Source organism: Pomacea canaliculata, linkage group LG11 (genome assembly GCF_003073045.1).
Source record: "Pomacea canaliculata isolate SZHN2017 linkage group LG11, ASM307304v1, whole genome shotgun sequence".
In the NCBI taxonomy this organism is placed as follows: Eukaryota; Metazoa; Mollusca; class Gastropoda; order Architaenioglossa; family Ampullariidae; genus Pomacea; species Pomacea canaliculata.
Genome location: NC_037600.1, coordinates 5,023,112 through 5,036,549, shown reverse-complemented (window position 1 = coordinate 5,036,549; position 13,438 = coordinate 5,023,112). Strand labels below are relative to the sequence as shown.

General features: G+C 40.5%; 2 protein-coding genes and 1 long non-coding RNA gene across 3 annotated transcripts in view; 1 reads left to right on the top strand and 2 right to left on the bottom strand.

The window, feature by feature from the left end:
• LOC112576179 (ATP-binding cassette sub-family A member 2-like) overlaps positions 1-3,753 on the bottom strand; it is a 60,356-nt gene extending 56,603 nt beyond the window's left edge. Inside the window, 1 exon segment of the mRNA XM_025258455.1 lies at positions 3,394-3,753. Within this exon segment, the coding sequence (XP_025114240.1) occupies positions 3,394-3,459 (66 nt within the window). The 5' untranslated portion in view covers positions 3,460-3,753.
• Positions 3,754-5,747: 1,994 nt separating this feature from the next.
• LOC112575530 lies at positions 5,748-9,055 on the bottom strand. Its single transcript, XR_003101661.1, has 4 exons — positions 8,499-9,055; positions 6,979-8,281; positions 6,650-6,862; positions 5,748-6,324 (listed from the first exon to the last, which is right to left on the bottom strand). It is a non-coding gene; the product is annotated as an uncharacterized LOC112575530 (long non-coding RNA).
• Positions 9,056-10,700: 1,645 nt separating this feature from the next.
• The window catches only part of LOC112575253 (neuronal calcium sensor 1-like), a 52,768-nt gene continuing 50,030 nt past the window's right edge, over positions 10,701-13,438 (top strand). Inside the window, 1 exon segment of the mRNA XM_025256971.1 lies at positions 10,701-11,569. Coding sequence (XP_025112756.1) covers positions 11,506-11,569 — 64 coding nt within the window. The 5' untranslated portion in view covers positions 10,701-11,505.

Genomic DNA, 13,438 nt, shown 5'->3' with positions numbered 1-13,438 from the left:
GTTTAAAAACAACAGAGGTACAACACTAGTCGACAAGGAGCGACTGATAAATAAAATTACCAAGTCTATACCCTCCTGCAGAAGGTGAATGGGGATCTGGTCGATAGAACATTACTTCGGAGAGTTTATAAACTTGACCTAGGACTCAGAAAAAGGCCGAACTCACAAAAAACTTCAAATATCAGATTGTGAGACTGTTGGTCCAGTTGGTCTTTTTCTCTCCAGAAAGTATTTTTCAGACCATATCAGCCATCTGTTCTAAAAGGAATGGTAGAAGACAAAGCAATTTGTGCTTGCCTAACATACGGCCCACAACCCGAAACAAGCCCCTGCCTGAATAAATACTGTTAGAAACCTTATCATTGGTGTGTCTAATCTTTGTAATAATAAGCGCCTTATGATCTCCATGTGACGCGGAGGAGTGTCTCTGAGAACTATGTCAAGACTTTTTCTACCGGTGTTGACCGCCACGATTTATTGTTGTTGATGATTTTAGGAGAAAAGAGTGCTTTCATCTAGTCGATTTCGCGCCACGGCATGCTCTCTTTGCTATTTGTACCTCAGGGATGAGCAGAGGGCGGTCGCCGACACAGTGGGTGGACTGAGGAGTCTGTCAATAGTCCCAGGCTGTTGTAGGACTGGGTCAAATTGAAATAGCCGAGAAGTGTAAAAGTAGCATTCGAAGTTTAGTAGCAAATTAAATTAGCAGGCGGACGATAGAGACAGGAATGTCAAGGACTTGTCCAGGTAAGTCAGCCTCGCCTAGCAGAGTTCCAAGGTGTGCAAGTAGTCATGGAGATCATTAACCCTTTAAAGAGGACGGCAGTTCGTGCGACAGCATGGGACAGGAATGAAGAATAAAACCTAGAGGTGGGTTCTTGCATCTTCACCTTAACACCACCAGATCTCAACCAGGTCTCAGGGATAAACATCCGCATGAGATTTAAGAATAAATTCAAACAGCATAGTAGTTTTGCTTCTGCACGACTGGAGTTGAAACACATGATTTGTAATTGTCTAGTCACTCTAGAGCAACACTTGACAAAGACATGTAATTACCTTCATCATCTGTCAATAGTACAAAACACTACAATAGTATTTGTCTACACACTCATAGTTCACAAAAATGTTCCTAACCCTAACCTTTAGTGTAGGATTGTAAATTAAGGAAAAATAAACATTCATGCTGAAAATGCTGAAATATATAATCAGCTGCTCTAATAAATGCACACTTTCACAAGCACACACACAAACACTTGACGCAACATATGAAGAAGACAGATTACAGGAACACACCAAACACAAAGCCAAAAAGATAGCAGTACTCATGCACTCCTACTTGCCACTACAAGTTTCCTCCAGGAACTTTGAAAAAGAAGGCTTTAACCTTTATACAGTTCAGCATGACTCATGCATTTTACTACAACTCAGGCCTGTAACTGTTGCTTACAGATGCCAGCTGTTTATGGGTGAATGCATTAACCTGTAAACCTACAAACCTATTTGTTAGGCTAATATATCTTAGATACCTTTTTTCTTGCTTTTGGTGATGAGCCAGGGATGGCTCATACGCATAGAGTGTAAAAAGGTTCTTTGTTTGAGGGGCTTGTTTAGATGAGAATTAAAACAAGTTAGTTTTCAGTAAAATGACAAATTCTGTACACAAAACACATGCACTGTTTGAATATACCATGTGCTGGAACTATTAAGCATCCTCTCTGGAACCACAGTTTAACAGTAATGTGATGGTATCATTACATTTTATTCTAACATGACTCCAAGGAAATCTTGAGTGCATTCAGTGACAGGTTCTGACTGACCTAAGTAATGAACAAGCTTAGAAACTTAAAGTGAGACAAAATGTATATTTATGCTTATTGTAAGAAAAGACAAAAATGTCTCTTTGTTTTCTCTGCAGGATGCAAAAGAAATGGTATTTTATATAATGGTGATTGTATGTTTACAACGGAACATCTTTGTGATGACTGTTTTCTTTGTTCCAAGCTGTGACATCTCCAACTGATTAACACAAAGCTATTTTCAGCTCTGCTCAATGATTCAGGGATTACGGAAAACAATGTTATCACTAACGAGGTCTCTAACTTTATCAAGGACTTTTCTATATTACACTTATGTGTTGAAACTGTTTTTCAAACTTCTAAAGTTCTTCAATTTTTAGAAGTTATAATTGTTTTTTTAATGTAAGGTTCTATATCGGCTCACTTTATAACTTGTACATTAAGCATCACTGTGCACTCTGACACATGTCTATATATTTTATATGCATTTTTTCACATACACATTTTTGGCCACATATTCTATTCGTTTACTACATGTTCATGGTAACCGATATTCTTGAGCAAATTTATAAGCCTTGATTTTATTAAAATTCCCTATGAAAAAGTTATCATTGAAAATATAGTAAAAATACAGCAGTATTTAGACTATCCATTACATTTCTTGTGATATTTTTCATTAAAAACCTCTAATAAACAGAAAGCTTGCTGGCAGAAAGACTCTTTGTCTTTCTAATCATGGATAAGTTTAAGGTTTACTTAGTTCTTAGAAAGTTGTACTTACAATCATTAATGATGGATTAGTTTTATGATTGTTTCATGATTATTAATTAATAATTCATGTTTAATGATTCTACAATCTTAATATCGCTTCATATAGCAAAATGTCAAGAATCAAATCAATAGGCACTGGGTACATATATATTTATACACTACAAATTGCATCACTTTATATGAAGAAAACATATTGTAGGTTCACAGCACAAACATCTGAATGCCTATATAAATATGCTCAGCATGTTTTATATTAAAATCTCATAGCAACTTGTAAAATCTAATTTGTTTTATCAGCTTTATAACACATCTCAAAGTAAAATCCTAGTTACAAAAATATGTCATTAACTTTCTGTCAAATATATTTAAATATAAATTACCTTACCAGCTAATATATTTAGTACATAATATTAATATTGTTGAATATTTGTCCACTTCTCATCTGATTAACTTACTTTTTAAAGCTTATACAAAATTCTCTGTTTTATGCAGAGGAAATGATAATTCTGATCTCTCCCAACAATGTAAACATGAGAACTGCAGCTATAGTGTTAATCAAACTGCCTAAATCTGTTTCTACTTTGACATGTATAATACAAATCCAATCACTTATAAACGGAAATCTGTGCCAGAAAATCCAACCATATCAAGCAATAAATCATGGGGAAAAAACTGTGTTTACAGCTTTGATCGATTTTTCGATCTTCTTGATTTCAAACATGAAACGTGAATTTATCGTCTGCTGCGATTCTACTACTGCCACTGCCACGCAGATATTTCTTTGTCAATGTGTTCTCAAAAAGACTGAAAGATCAACACTTACCGGCCTTCTCTTTTTTAAAGTAAAATTTTTCCAAAGCAAAAGACGCAGCTGGTGAAAGAAACCCATTTTCGAGTCGTTTCAGTTTGAACGATGCAGCATGTAGATCGGTGTCCTATATCCTGCAATTCAATATGGCAAAACAACCGAACCGACCTACAGAAGACTCAGCGTACGAACGCCGCTCCTCTGAGGGACCGAACTCAACACAATTCAAACATGAAAATGTTTTGTCGACTGAACTGTTTTGTTTGTTTCAGTCCCGCAGAGACAGCTCCATGCTTATCAAATAACACGACGTCGAGATGTGAAGTCCTGCTTTTGTCTCCCAGCTGATCTCTGATGTCACTCTTGCAAAGGTCACATGCAAGCGATGCAGAGTTTCTATTGGTCAAGACAAAAAGCTAAAAATAAAAGCTGACACGTGAATGTGTTTACTTTCACATCTGTTGCACCACGAACTTGTATCTCTAATATACGTCCGTGGTTACACCACATGGTGAGCATCGAAGTGCTTATTCCGTAATAAATAAGCACTAAAATAAAGAATTAATTTTTTCTCGATTGTAAACAGCACCACGGACAACCTATAAGATCGAGATATGGAGTTTTGCTTTGATACACTAAGCTATATCAAAGCCTTGGCTTGATTGGGTCATTTAGCTGGAAAGTGTGTGCGTGTGTGTGTTGATAAACATATATGCATAAGCAATTTTTTTTTTCAAATCAGCAATGGGGATTGCTATCATTTATTTACATTATTATTTACCAACAAGATCATTCTATAAAATTAACTAAAATAAAGGTTTTAAAAAATAAATTTTTGTCCTACCACTACGCGTGAATTATTCATATCATCGTTTATCATTCAAATCTTACCAACAAAAAAAAATTCATTGCAAAATTCATATATACAGCTATTTAACAGTATAGATCGAAGATTAACATGCTTCGATCGAAGGTGCATGCATATAAAATTTCTAAAGAACTTTACGACCTTTGTTTTGGTTTTGCTTGTTGCTGTTGGGGTTTTTGTTTGTTTGCTTGTTTTTGTGTGTGTCTGTGTGTCTGTGTGTCTGTGTGTTTTTGGTTTTTTTATTTTGTTTTGGTCAGTATTCAGGCCAGAGCACTGCAAAATGAGGTCACAAAGAACGACTACTGCGACGACAGGAACTCAGTTAAAATGTAGTTGCTTCCCTTACACGGACGTGCGCTTTGATCCCTCCACCCACACCCGTACCTTCCCTCTCCTTTATCCTGCTGCGTGAGTGAGACAAGTGACCTGGAGCGGGTGACGAAGCACCCAAGTTTTTGTCTCTTAATAGCGGGCAACATGCAGTGACTGAACCCAGGGGTGCCCGGTAGTGTAGTGGTTAAAACACTCTCTTGTATTTATTTCGAGTATTCTACTACTGCAGCTGGTCCTTTCAATTAAGTGGCTCATGTAGCTCTAAATCTCCCATTAGTTATCAGTAAGAAGAATTAGTCATTAATAGAAGTATAGATGTTGGGTATAAGCGATGTAAGAGTTAGGTATATGTAGAGTCGTATGGATTGGTTTGAATGTAAATTTACTTACTTATTCGTGATTGTGTGTGTGTGTGACTCAGCACGTGCTGCATGTTTGTCCTCTTCGTATTAACGAAACTTACTTGGGTAAATAAAACTTGTCGTCTAATGCATGATAAAATAGCGAACGAAAGCAGTTGTCAAACATGGAGCACACACGCGATCAGAGTGAGAACAAAGAGGTTCCTTCGCTCTCGTCAGGTATTCATGTGATTATATTCACATAAACCCCATGGTGTTAAACCCCTCTACTCTCATCTGTTTATGTTCGTGTTTGTTTGTCTTCTTACTACAATTTTTTGTTTGGGTTGACCGTAGAAAATATAAACATGCACCCATACAGCGTAGTAAGGCCAAATGTGAGTTGAGGTCATGCTTCTCTTGCCTGCTACAATGATTCTTTGTGGGTCAATGACTTTGTGTGCTTTATGCTAAAGCTTTCTGCCTTAAAAAAAAAGCCGTTCTGGATACAAATACTTAACCACACTTGAATACTGACGACCAACTTTTCAATTTGTACTGAGTCAAAAAAGCTTTTGAGTAACAGTCTCATAACTTATTGACATGCTCCTCCAGGCAAGGGAGCGGCTCAGGGTTCAGATCTCGTCTAGGGACATTCTCTGTATGTGACATATGCTCGCAGGCCTGGCGTCGGGGGTTTTCGCGGGGTACTCCTGTTTCCTAAAAACTCCATCTCCCTTCCCTCCCCCCCCCCCTCATAGTCCGAAATTGCCGCAAGGTGGAAGCACTTTCCTACTAAACAACCAACAAAAACCAGGCAAGGGATATGAGTGTTTATTATCTTCGCCATTGGTTTTAAAATGGCCCACAGACTTCAAACATGATTCCACATACCTATTTTCGACTGCTGTGCGCTTGTTCTCCGGTAAGCAAAAATAAGCATTGTAGAGTACTAGCGCTGTTATTATTTATGATTATTATGAATTATGAATCATCACCACTACCAAGGTGTTAACGGTATTACTGTTTTTTCACTAGCTGTGAATAAGTGAGAATGGAAGAAAAACAAAAACAAGCAAGCAAAACAAGAGGAAATTTGATTAGTCATTCGAGCCATCTAGCAGCTGAAAGACCTTTTTAGCTGCCAACCATCCTAACAGAGCGGAATTTCCACAGCGAGCTCTTTGAAGTAAAAGAGTGATCACGATTCACCTTCAACGGCTTCTCAGGTTCGGCAACTGGGGCTGCGGGTCCTATGACACTGGTTTCCGGGCAGAGTCGGTAGGAATGGGCATCGAACTAAGGTTCCGGAAATCAGCTGCAAGTCTGTTCTTTCCCTCAACTTTATCTGTGCGTCTGGTCCAGTCATCACTGCATGAGCCGCGTGCTCATGCGACATACCAGCTATGGAACAAGAAAGGTGGGGCACTGAGAAAGACAAATTTAAATAAAAACTACCACCACCATTACAATTACCATCGTCATCACAACGATTTTTGTTCTGTTCCGTTTCCATCTCATGGGATGAAGTTGAAATTCGGCACAACCGTGCTTTCACTGTATCAACAGTCACTGGGACTAATGTCCCATATATATATATATCTTCCACACTCACAACTTATCTTGAAAAGTAAAAAATAATCACGCAAACAAAATACAACTGACGTCTCCACTTGGGGACAGACGTTATACACTGAATGTCACTGTCTCTGGGAACGAGCGACCTCACCTTCTGATTGGTCAAACGCTGACTCTTGGGGTCAGACGTTGTCCTTCTGGGCCACATACCCCAGATTACCAGTCAAAAAAAATTCTTCAGATATTTCATGGCATCTTCAAGGTCCATTAGTCCGTGGCATTAGCCAGGCCCAAACACGGCCCATCTTCCGGCCTTTCACTCCATGGTCCATCTCCCGGCCCGGCAGACTGCGCCTATTAACAGCTACAACAAATAGAAACATTATTTATCCATATCTTTTAAAAATGACATGAAAAAAGTCAGCGTACAAAGAGTCCGAAATACAAAGGCCTCAGATGAGCAAAATACGAATACCGCACCTTTCTAGGCAGACGCAGCCTCCTCTCCCCTACACTTAGTGTCTCGGCACTCGCCATGTCTCCCTGGGAAGTGAAGTGCTGGCCAGCGACAATCAATTTAAATCGTCTTCCCCTTTCTTGTTCCACTAGCTAAAAAAGGAATCCCGATTAGGATTCAGCAGGTGGGCTCAGCCACCATTACTGTGCCGGCTGTTAGCCTCATCTCCCCCTCTGTGACAATATTACAATTCACTTCTCCAACTCGGTGAAAGAACATTGTTCTGTTCAGATGACACAGTTCTTTGAACAGTGCAGCTCTAATCTGAGTTTTAATGTCAAGACCTGAGTTCCCGCTAGGTCACAGAATAGGTTCACTATTGATGCAATGTCTCACTGGCATGTGATCGAGGCTCTGATATAAGATGTTGGCTTCAGTCTAAGTTTACAGTTTAGTCCCCCCAAAATAAACAACTCAAATCTTTATGACAAACTAATGATAAGGTCATGTTTTATTAACCTCTCAGCAACTTTGAACTTAACTTTAATTGTGTAGCATGTGCACAAAGCTGAGCACACCTCCAGCCCATCTATCCCTAACCTCAAACACTGTTTCGACCAGATAGAGATTTATTTCTTTTGTTTGCATAAATATTGTCATTTTGACACCAGTCTCTTCACACCAATGGTTGAGTCCGTTTTACACCAGAAGTACAGAGATAAATACAGAGCCACAACAACGGGAATACAGAGACTTCACTTACTTATCTCATTTCATGGAAACAGAAAATGCCTCGTTACAGATTTATTAGAGCCCTAGAGAGAAAGAAAACCAAAACTAAAAAAAAAAAAATAGGCTAGCTTGTTGATCTTACTATCAGGCTTGTCTGTGTGACACGATCCACGCCAGTAGGCAATGTTTTTTCTACATTAAAATTAATTTACTGAAAAAGCACCCCGATGAGAAATAACAGGCAAGCTTCTGTTGACCAGCCATCAGCGAGGGCCCCACACATCCGCCCATAGAAGGGATGAGGGAGAAGGGGGAGTTGAACACTAGCTGAAAGATAAATAAAGGGAGGAAAGCTCTATCATCCTGCTCTTTCCTCCCTGTCCCCTACATCCCAAAATGTTTAAAAAAAAAACTTACTCTGTTTTAGAGGTCCGGTGGTGCAGTCACTTGGTGACCTATGATCGTCCAAGCTCATCATGGCCAGTTGACGAATCCTATGAATACGTGTTTTACCATGCAAGGCATCAAACTCGGAGGAAGAAAAAAGTGTTGTGCTTCATCTTCCACATGTTGTGCCTTACACTTGGTGGTCTTCTGTAAAAGACACCAACACAATGTGAGACTGCCTTCACCTCTTTCTCAACTCCTCTCAAAGACACTGCATGGGTTGAAACACGTCTGCAGAGGTTTGATTGTAATTTTTCATTTAAAAATAACAATAAAATATATAATAAATACCATTGTTTACGTATTTAAAATTACGTTTAATACTTAATGTTATATTTAGTATTAAAGTTTCTCATTATCTTACCTGAAAACCCGGTGAATATTCTATACCAGAAGGATTATACTTTCCAAAAATGTCTAATATTCGTTTCCAATCGAATTTCTCTGCCGCCCGATGAAACATAGAATGAACTGTAGCCAAAGTTTGTTCAGCAGTCTTTGCAATTAAACCATCACTGAGGGCATTGGGGTGCAGTCTTGTCTCCCAGCACTGAAAGCCCTCCATCTTCCTTAATTGCTGGCTTCAAAGTTCATGACTCCATGAAGCATCGGTAATGAGAAAACCTGTTGTATATATATAGACTGGATGAGCTGTTGTTGACGATTACATATGAACAGTAATGAAGGTGTTACAGAGAACAGTGATAAGTTTCACAAGAGATTGCACACATTTATGTGCACGAGATGACTTACGCACAAGAACAAACAAAGGAGCTGAAACACAACAACGCCCTTATAAATACTGTCAACCACTGCTACGCAAGGGCTTCATAAGTAAGGAAGGAAGATTTTCTGATTAATCAAGATGGAATTACTCTAGTCGTCTGTCACTCGTTTACAGTGTAATTAACTTTTCCACCCAGATCCCCTTCTCCACACGAAAATCCGATCTTAATAAAAAAAAAAAAATGCATCGTTAAATTTTAATTTAGGGTTTCATTGCTGCTTACGTTACTGTTGTCATACACTGAGACCTCAGACGAACTTTGTAATTGCAAGACAGAACAGAAAAAGTGAAAGCTGATCAGAAAGAAACATAAACAAAAGAGTTTTCTGTACCAGCTTGTTTAGTTTGTATTATTTTTTTTTAAGTTTCTGTAGTCGGCATCAACAAGGATCTCTCGCCCACTGAAACAGAATTGTAAAGCTTCTATTTTAAAATGAAAATATCAGTGGATGGGGTAGGGATGAAAAGTACGTCTCTGTCGACGGATTTGCATTATCTCTGTTCACTACCGACCGACAGTGTTGTTTATCTCTATATAGACATCGTCTGAGGACTGTAGGTCAGATATGGATCTCTGGCTTATTTGCTGACCTTATAGTCTGCGCCTGTTTTCAGTAATAAGACCCCGAAGGCTTCCTGTCCACGTATAGCTAATCCTGAGGTAGTCTTACCTCTGCTTCCTGGCTACGGCTCCAGATGGCGACCCACTGACAACTGCTCCTTTGACCTACTACCCTCACCTCTTTCTTTTGAACATTTGTATTTTACAAAGTTTATGTCTCGATACTACCCACCAGAACAACTTTTAAAAGCTGTCCAACCCCAACTCCCTTCCCATCCCTGATAAATATATATATATTTTGAAAGGGAAAAGTGCTTTACCTACAGCAATTTCGCACTGTGGGGGAATGGAGATGAGGGGGAATATGGAGGGGGTGGTTACCAGTTGGTCCCCTCCTTCAGTTGTAGTTTCTTGCTCTTGGGGTCCAGGTCTTCCAAGTCCGCAGTAGTGGTATACTGAATTGATTATCAGATCCCTTATGTTGCCATGTTCCTATATTCTAGCTTTCTATTTAGTTTTGAATAATATATTTATTTATGCTGCCCGTTACATAGTTCGCTTTTCTTTTTTTTAAACATGTACACAAAAAAAATCAAACCCAAACAAAAGAAAACAAAAATAAAATTAAAAACTAAAGAAAAAACACAGCTCCCGCTCGGATACCGCCTGTCACAACCTCTGAAGTGGAAAGATAATGGTGAAGAAGAAAGATGAAAGCATGAGATGCACGCGGGACAGAAACACGCGCAGGGAGCCGCGCGCATCGGTGGCACTGCCGCGAAGCATGGCGTGTAAAAGTCGGATGTCGGTCAGCCGCGCGTCACGAGTCGAGCAGCCGGTGACGTCATGCCCGCAGAAACCCGAAGACGAACCGGCCAAATGTTTGGCGCGTGTTTTCTCGCATGTGTGCGAGTTCTCCAACAGGATAAGTCTGTGGTAGAGTGCGTGCGTGTGTGTGCGTACTGGTGAAGGAGGGGTCGACATAGATTGTGATTGTCAGGGTGGGGTCAGAGGTCGAATGTCTACCCTGCAGCAATCAGCGCGAGCAGCACACTCCTTTATTGTCATTTTCACACATTTTCTGTTAACTTTTCTTGTTAAACCCTCCACAACACATTCATGCGTTAGAAGAGGCCAAGTACTTACGATCTCGTAGTGCAAACTGGGAAATAAGGGGGTAGAGGTTGGGATGGATGGGGATGCAGTGAGTCTGGAGAGGATGGGGAAGTCGGGGAAGATCGGGGACAAGAGAAAAGCGCGTTTTTCGTCTGGTCTGTAACGGGTTCCGCGCTACATTTCGGGGATAACCGGCGCCTTGATCCGGACATGGCAGCCCTTCACAACGTTCCCTCAGTTCGTCTGTCATGAACAGCGCCTTGTACTTGCACACCATCGCCGACGCGCGTGGATTTTTTTTTCTTCCTCACTCCTTCTCCTCCAAACCTCCATCTCCAACCGCCCCACAACCGCGCGTGCGGCCAGAAAGATCCCTGGCGCGTTGCAGGAAGGTTAGGGGGGAAGAGAGGGAGGGTGGAGCATGAAGAGGTAAAGTGGATCTGGGGGGAAGGAGGAGGTCGGTGAATGAGGGAAGGGCCTCTTGTAGTTTCCTGCAAACTTGGCAGGCCTGTAGCTCGGTGACCACAACAGAGGCAGATCGTCTCTCTCACTCTCTCTGTGCGTATCTCATCCACCTCATCACAGGAGAGAGAAACTTCGGGAGTTCTTCGCACCCTATAAAGGAAGAGTGTTCACGTTCGAGACCAACATTTTGTGTTTTAAAAAAATTTAAAGTAAAAAAAGTGTTTCTGGGAGTTGGAAAGTTGTGAAGGTGCTTCTTCAAGAGCGGCGGCTGGTCCGTCGTTGGTGTTCACAGTGGTGTAGGTGTACTGGGGCGCGCTTGAACTGTGAAAGGAAAGTTTGTTTCCTCAAAAAAAGGGATACTTTTGAAGGAAGGAAAAAAAGGGCGAGGAAAGTTGCGGTGTGAAGGGAAGCCAATGATGCGAGTGGTGTGTTTATGGCACGATGGGGAAACGAAACAGCAAGTTAAAGCCTGAGGAAATAGACGGTTTGAAGAAGACCACTTACTGTAAGTATACTTACAACGTGGCGTAGAGTCAGCCACAAGTGGTTTTGATTATGTGTGTGTGTCTGTGTGTGTGTGTACGAGTATATATATGTTTGGGCATGTTTGTACACGTATCCGTGAATGTATCTCATATATGTGTGTCTTATATACGTGTGTGTGTGTTTTATATGTCTCTGTGTGCATGCTCTCTCACAAGAGTAAATGTGCGTTTGTACACGTATGTGCATCTGTGCATGTATGTCATGTACATGTGTATATGTCTATATATATATATGTAATTTGATCGAGATACTGAGCTCGTAAGCGTCCCCGCCAATGGCAACCTCTATTTGTCCACTGAAGCGATGCTCGTGCTCGGCTTTCGACATCAGTCATCTAAATAACTTCCCCACCTACAGGCAAAGAAAAAAAAAACATCTTGTAGATCAGTCATGAAATAAAATTTTCCAACGAGAAATTTACAGGAAACTAGATGATAATTTAGATAGTTATATGACTCTGCAAATCAGATTTTGTGAAGCGAGCAACTGCGAGAAAAAAAAAAATGTAACGCAATGATTTCAGATTGAGAATTTAAATTTCTTATGTCAAGATTTTTACAGCAAGAAATTGCATTGACCACTCTACCGCCCTCCACCCTCCAGCCAAAAAAAAAAAAAAAAGAAAAAAAGAAAAGTGAAATACTTTTTTAATATCTGATTTATCACACTTTCCAATGCTAGAATGGCTTTGGAGAAAGGGAAGATACGAATTTCTGTATACAAAAATATTTAATTTCAGACATGGCTGCCAAGAAAACAGTTCATTTTGTCTAAACACCAATAACCGTTAATTGTATACAATTGTTACCTCACTTCTTGCGTGGGTGAGCAACGGTTCAAAGCACATGCGAAGATCTGGGTCAGGAGTGGATGTTGAGTAGGTGGGGTACCTTACCTGGTAACGTCTGTTTCACCCATCCTGTTTCTATCTCCTTCTCTCTCTCTCACGGGGAGTGTTACTAGACCAGAAAAGTTTACGTTGGGAGGGAGGGGAAGCAGAGGTGGCGCGAGCTGATCACGAGGTTTGGAGGGGAAGGGTGAGGAGGCTGACCTTGGTGTACTCTTTTTCTTTCCTTTTCGATTCCAAAATGTTGCGGCTGGTCTCATACCGGGAAGAATGGAAAAAAATAGAGGGCTTTGTTTGTTTAACGGCAACCCATTCACTCCTTTATTCATTACTTCTCTCGGTTTTTGTCTCTTTCTATCCTTTCGGCCTGGTTGTGGTTGGCAGTTTGGGAAGTTTTGCAAGAGCGTACAAGGTTGGCTTTTCTTGTAACACGAACACAGGCTGCTCTTTCTTCTTCTACCTCCGGCTGTCCTGATTTTTCTCACGTGGGTGAGTGTGTGTGGGAGGGCTACATTTTGGGAAAACATTTTACTTTTAAGCCTGCAAGTTTTTTTTTAAATATATATGTATATGTGTATGCGCCTACGGGCCCATATGTGTGTCTTTTATTTGTTTCTTTATTTAAATATTTTGGTATTTTATTTTATCGCTTCTCGTCAAACAGTAAGCAGTGTATAAGTTTGGCCTTTTAGTTTACTATCATTGAATTTGACTAGGAGCAACAGATTTTTCTTTCGGCATGATCAGCTCTAAGAGTTTCCCTGAGACTCGACCCTCCCATCTTTGGCCTTGGCGCCTCTTCGACCTCGCAGTAGAAAGAGTTTATAAACGGGATTCTTTCAAGTGCACATGAGGAGTCTGCTAAACTTCTGCCGTCCTGGTCCCGTTTCCTGAGCAATGTTATCAGTTCCTAAGTCGAGCAGTTTTCGCGGCTGCTAACACCCTTGCTGCCACCCCACCCCACCATCATTCCCCTTCCAA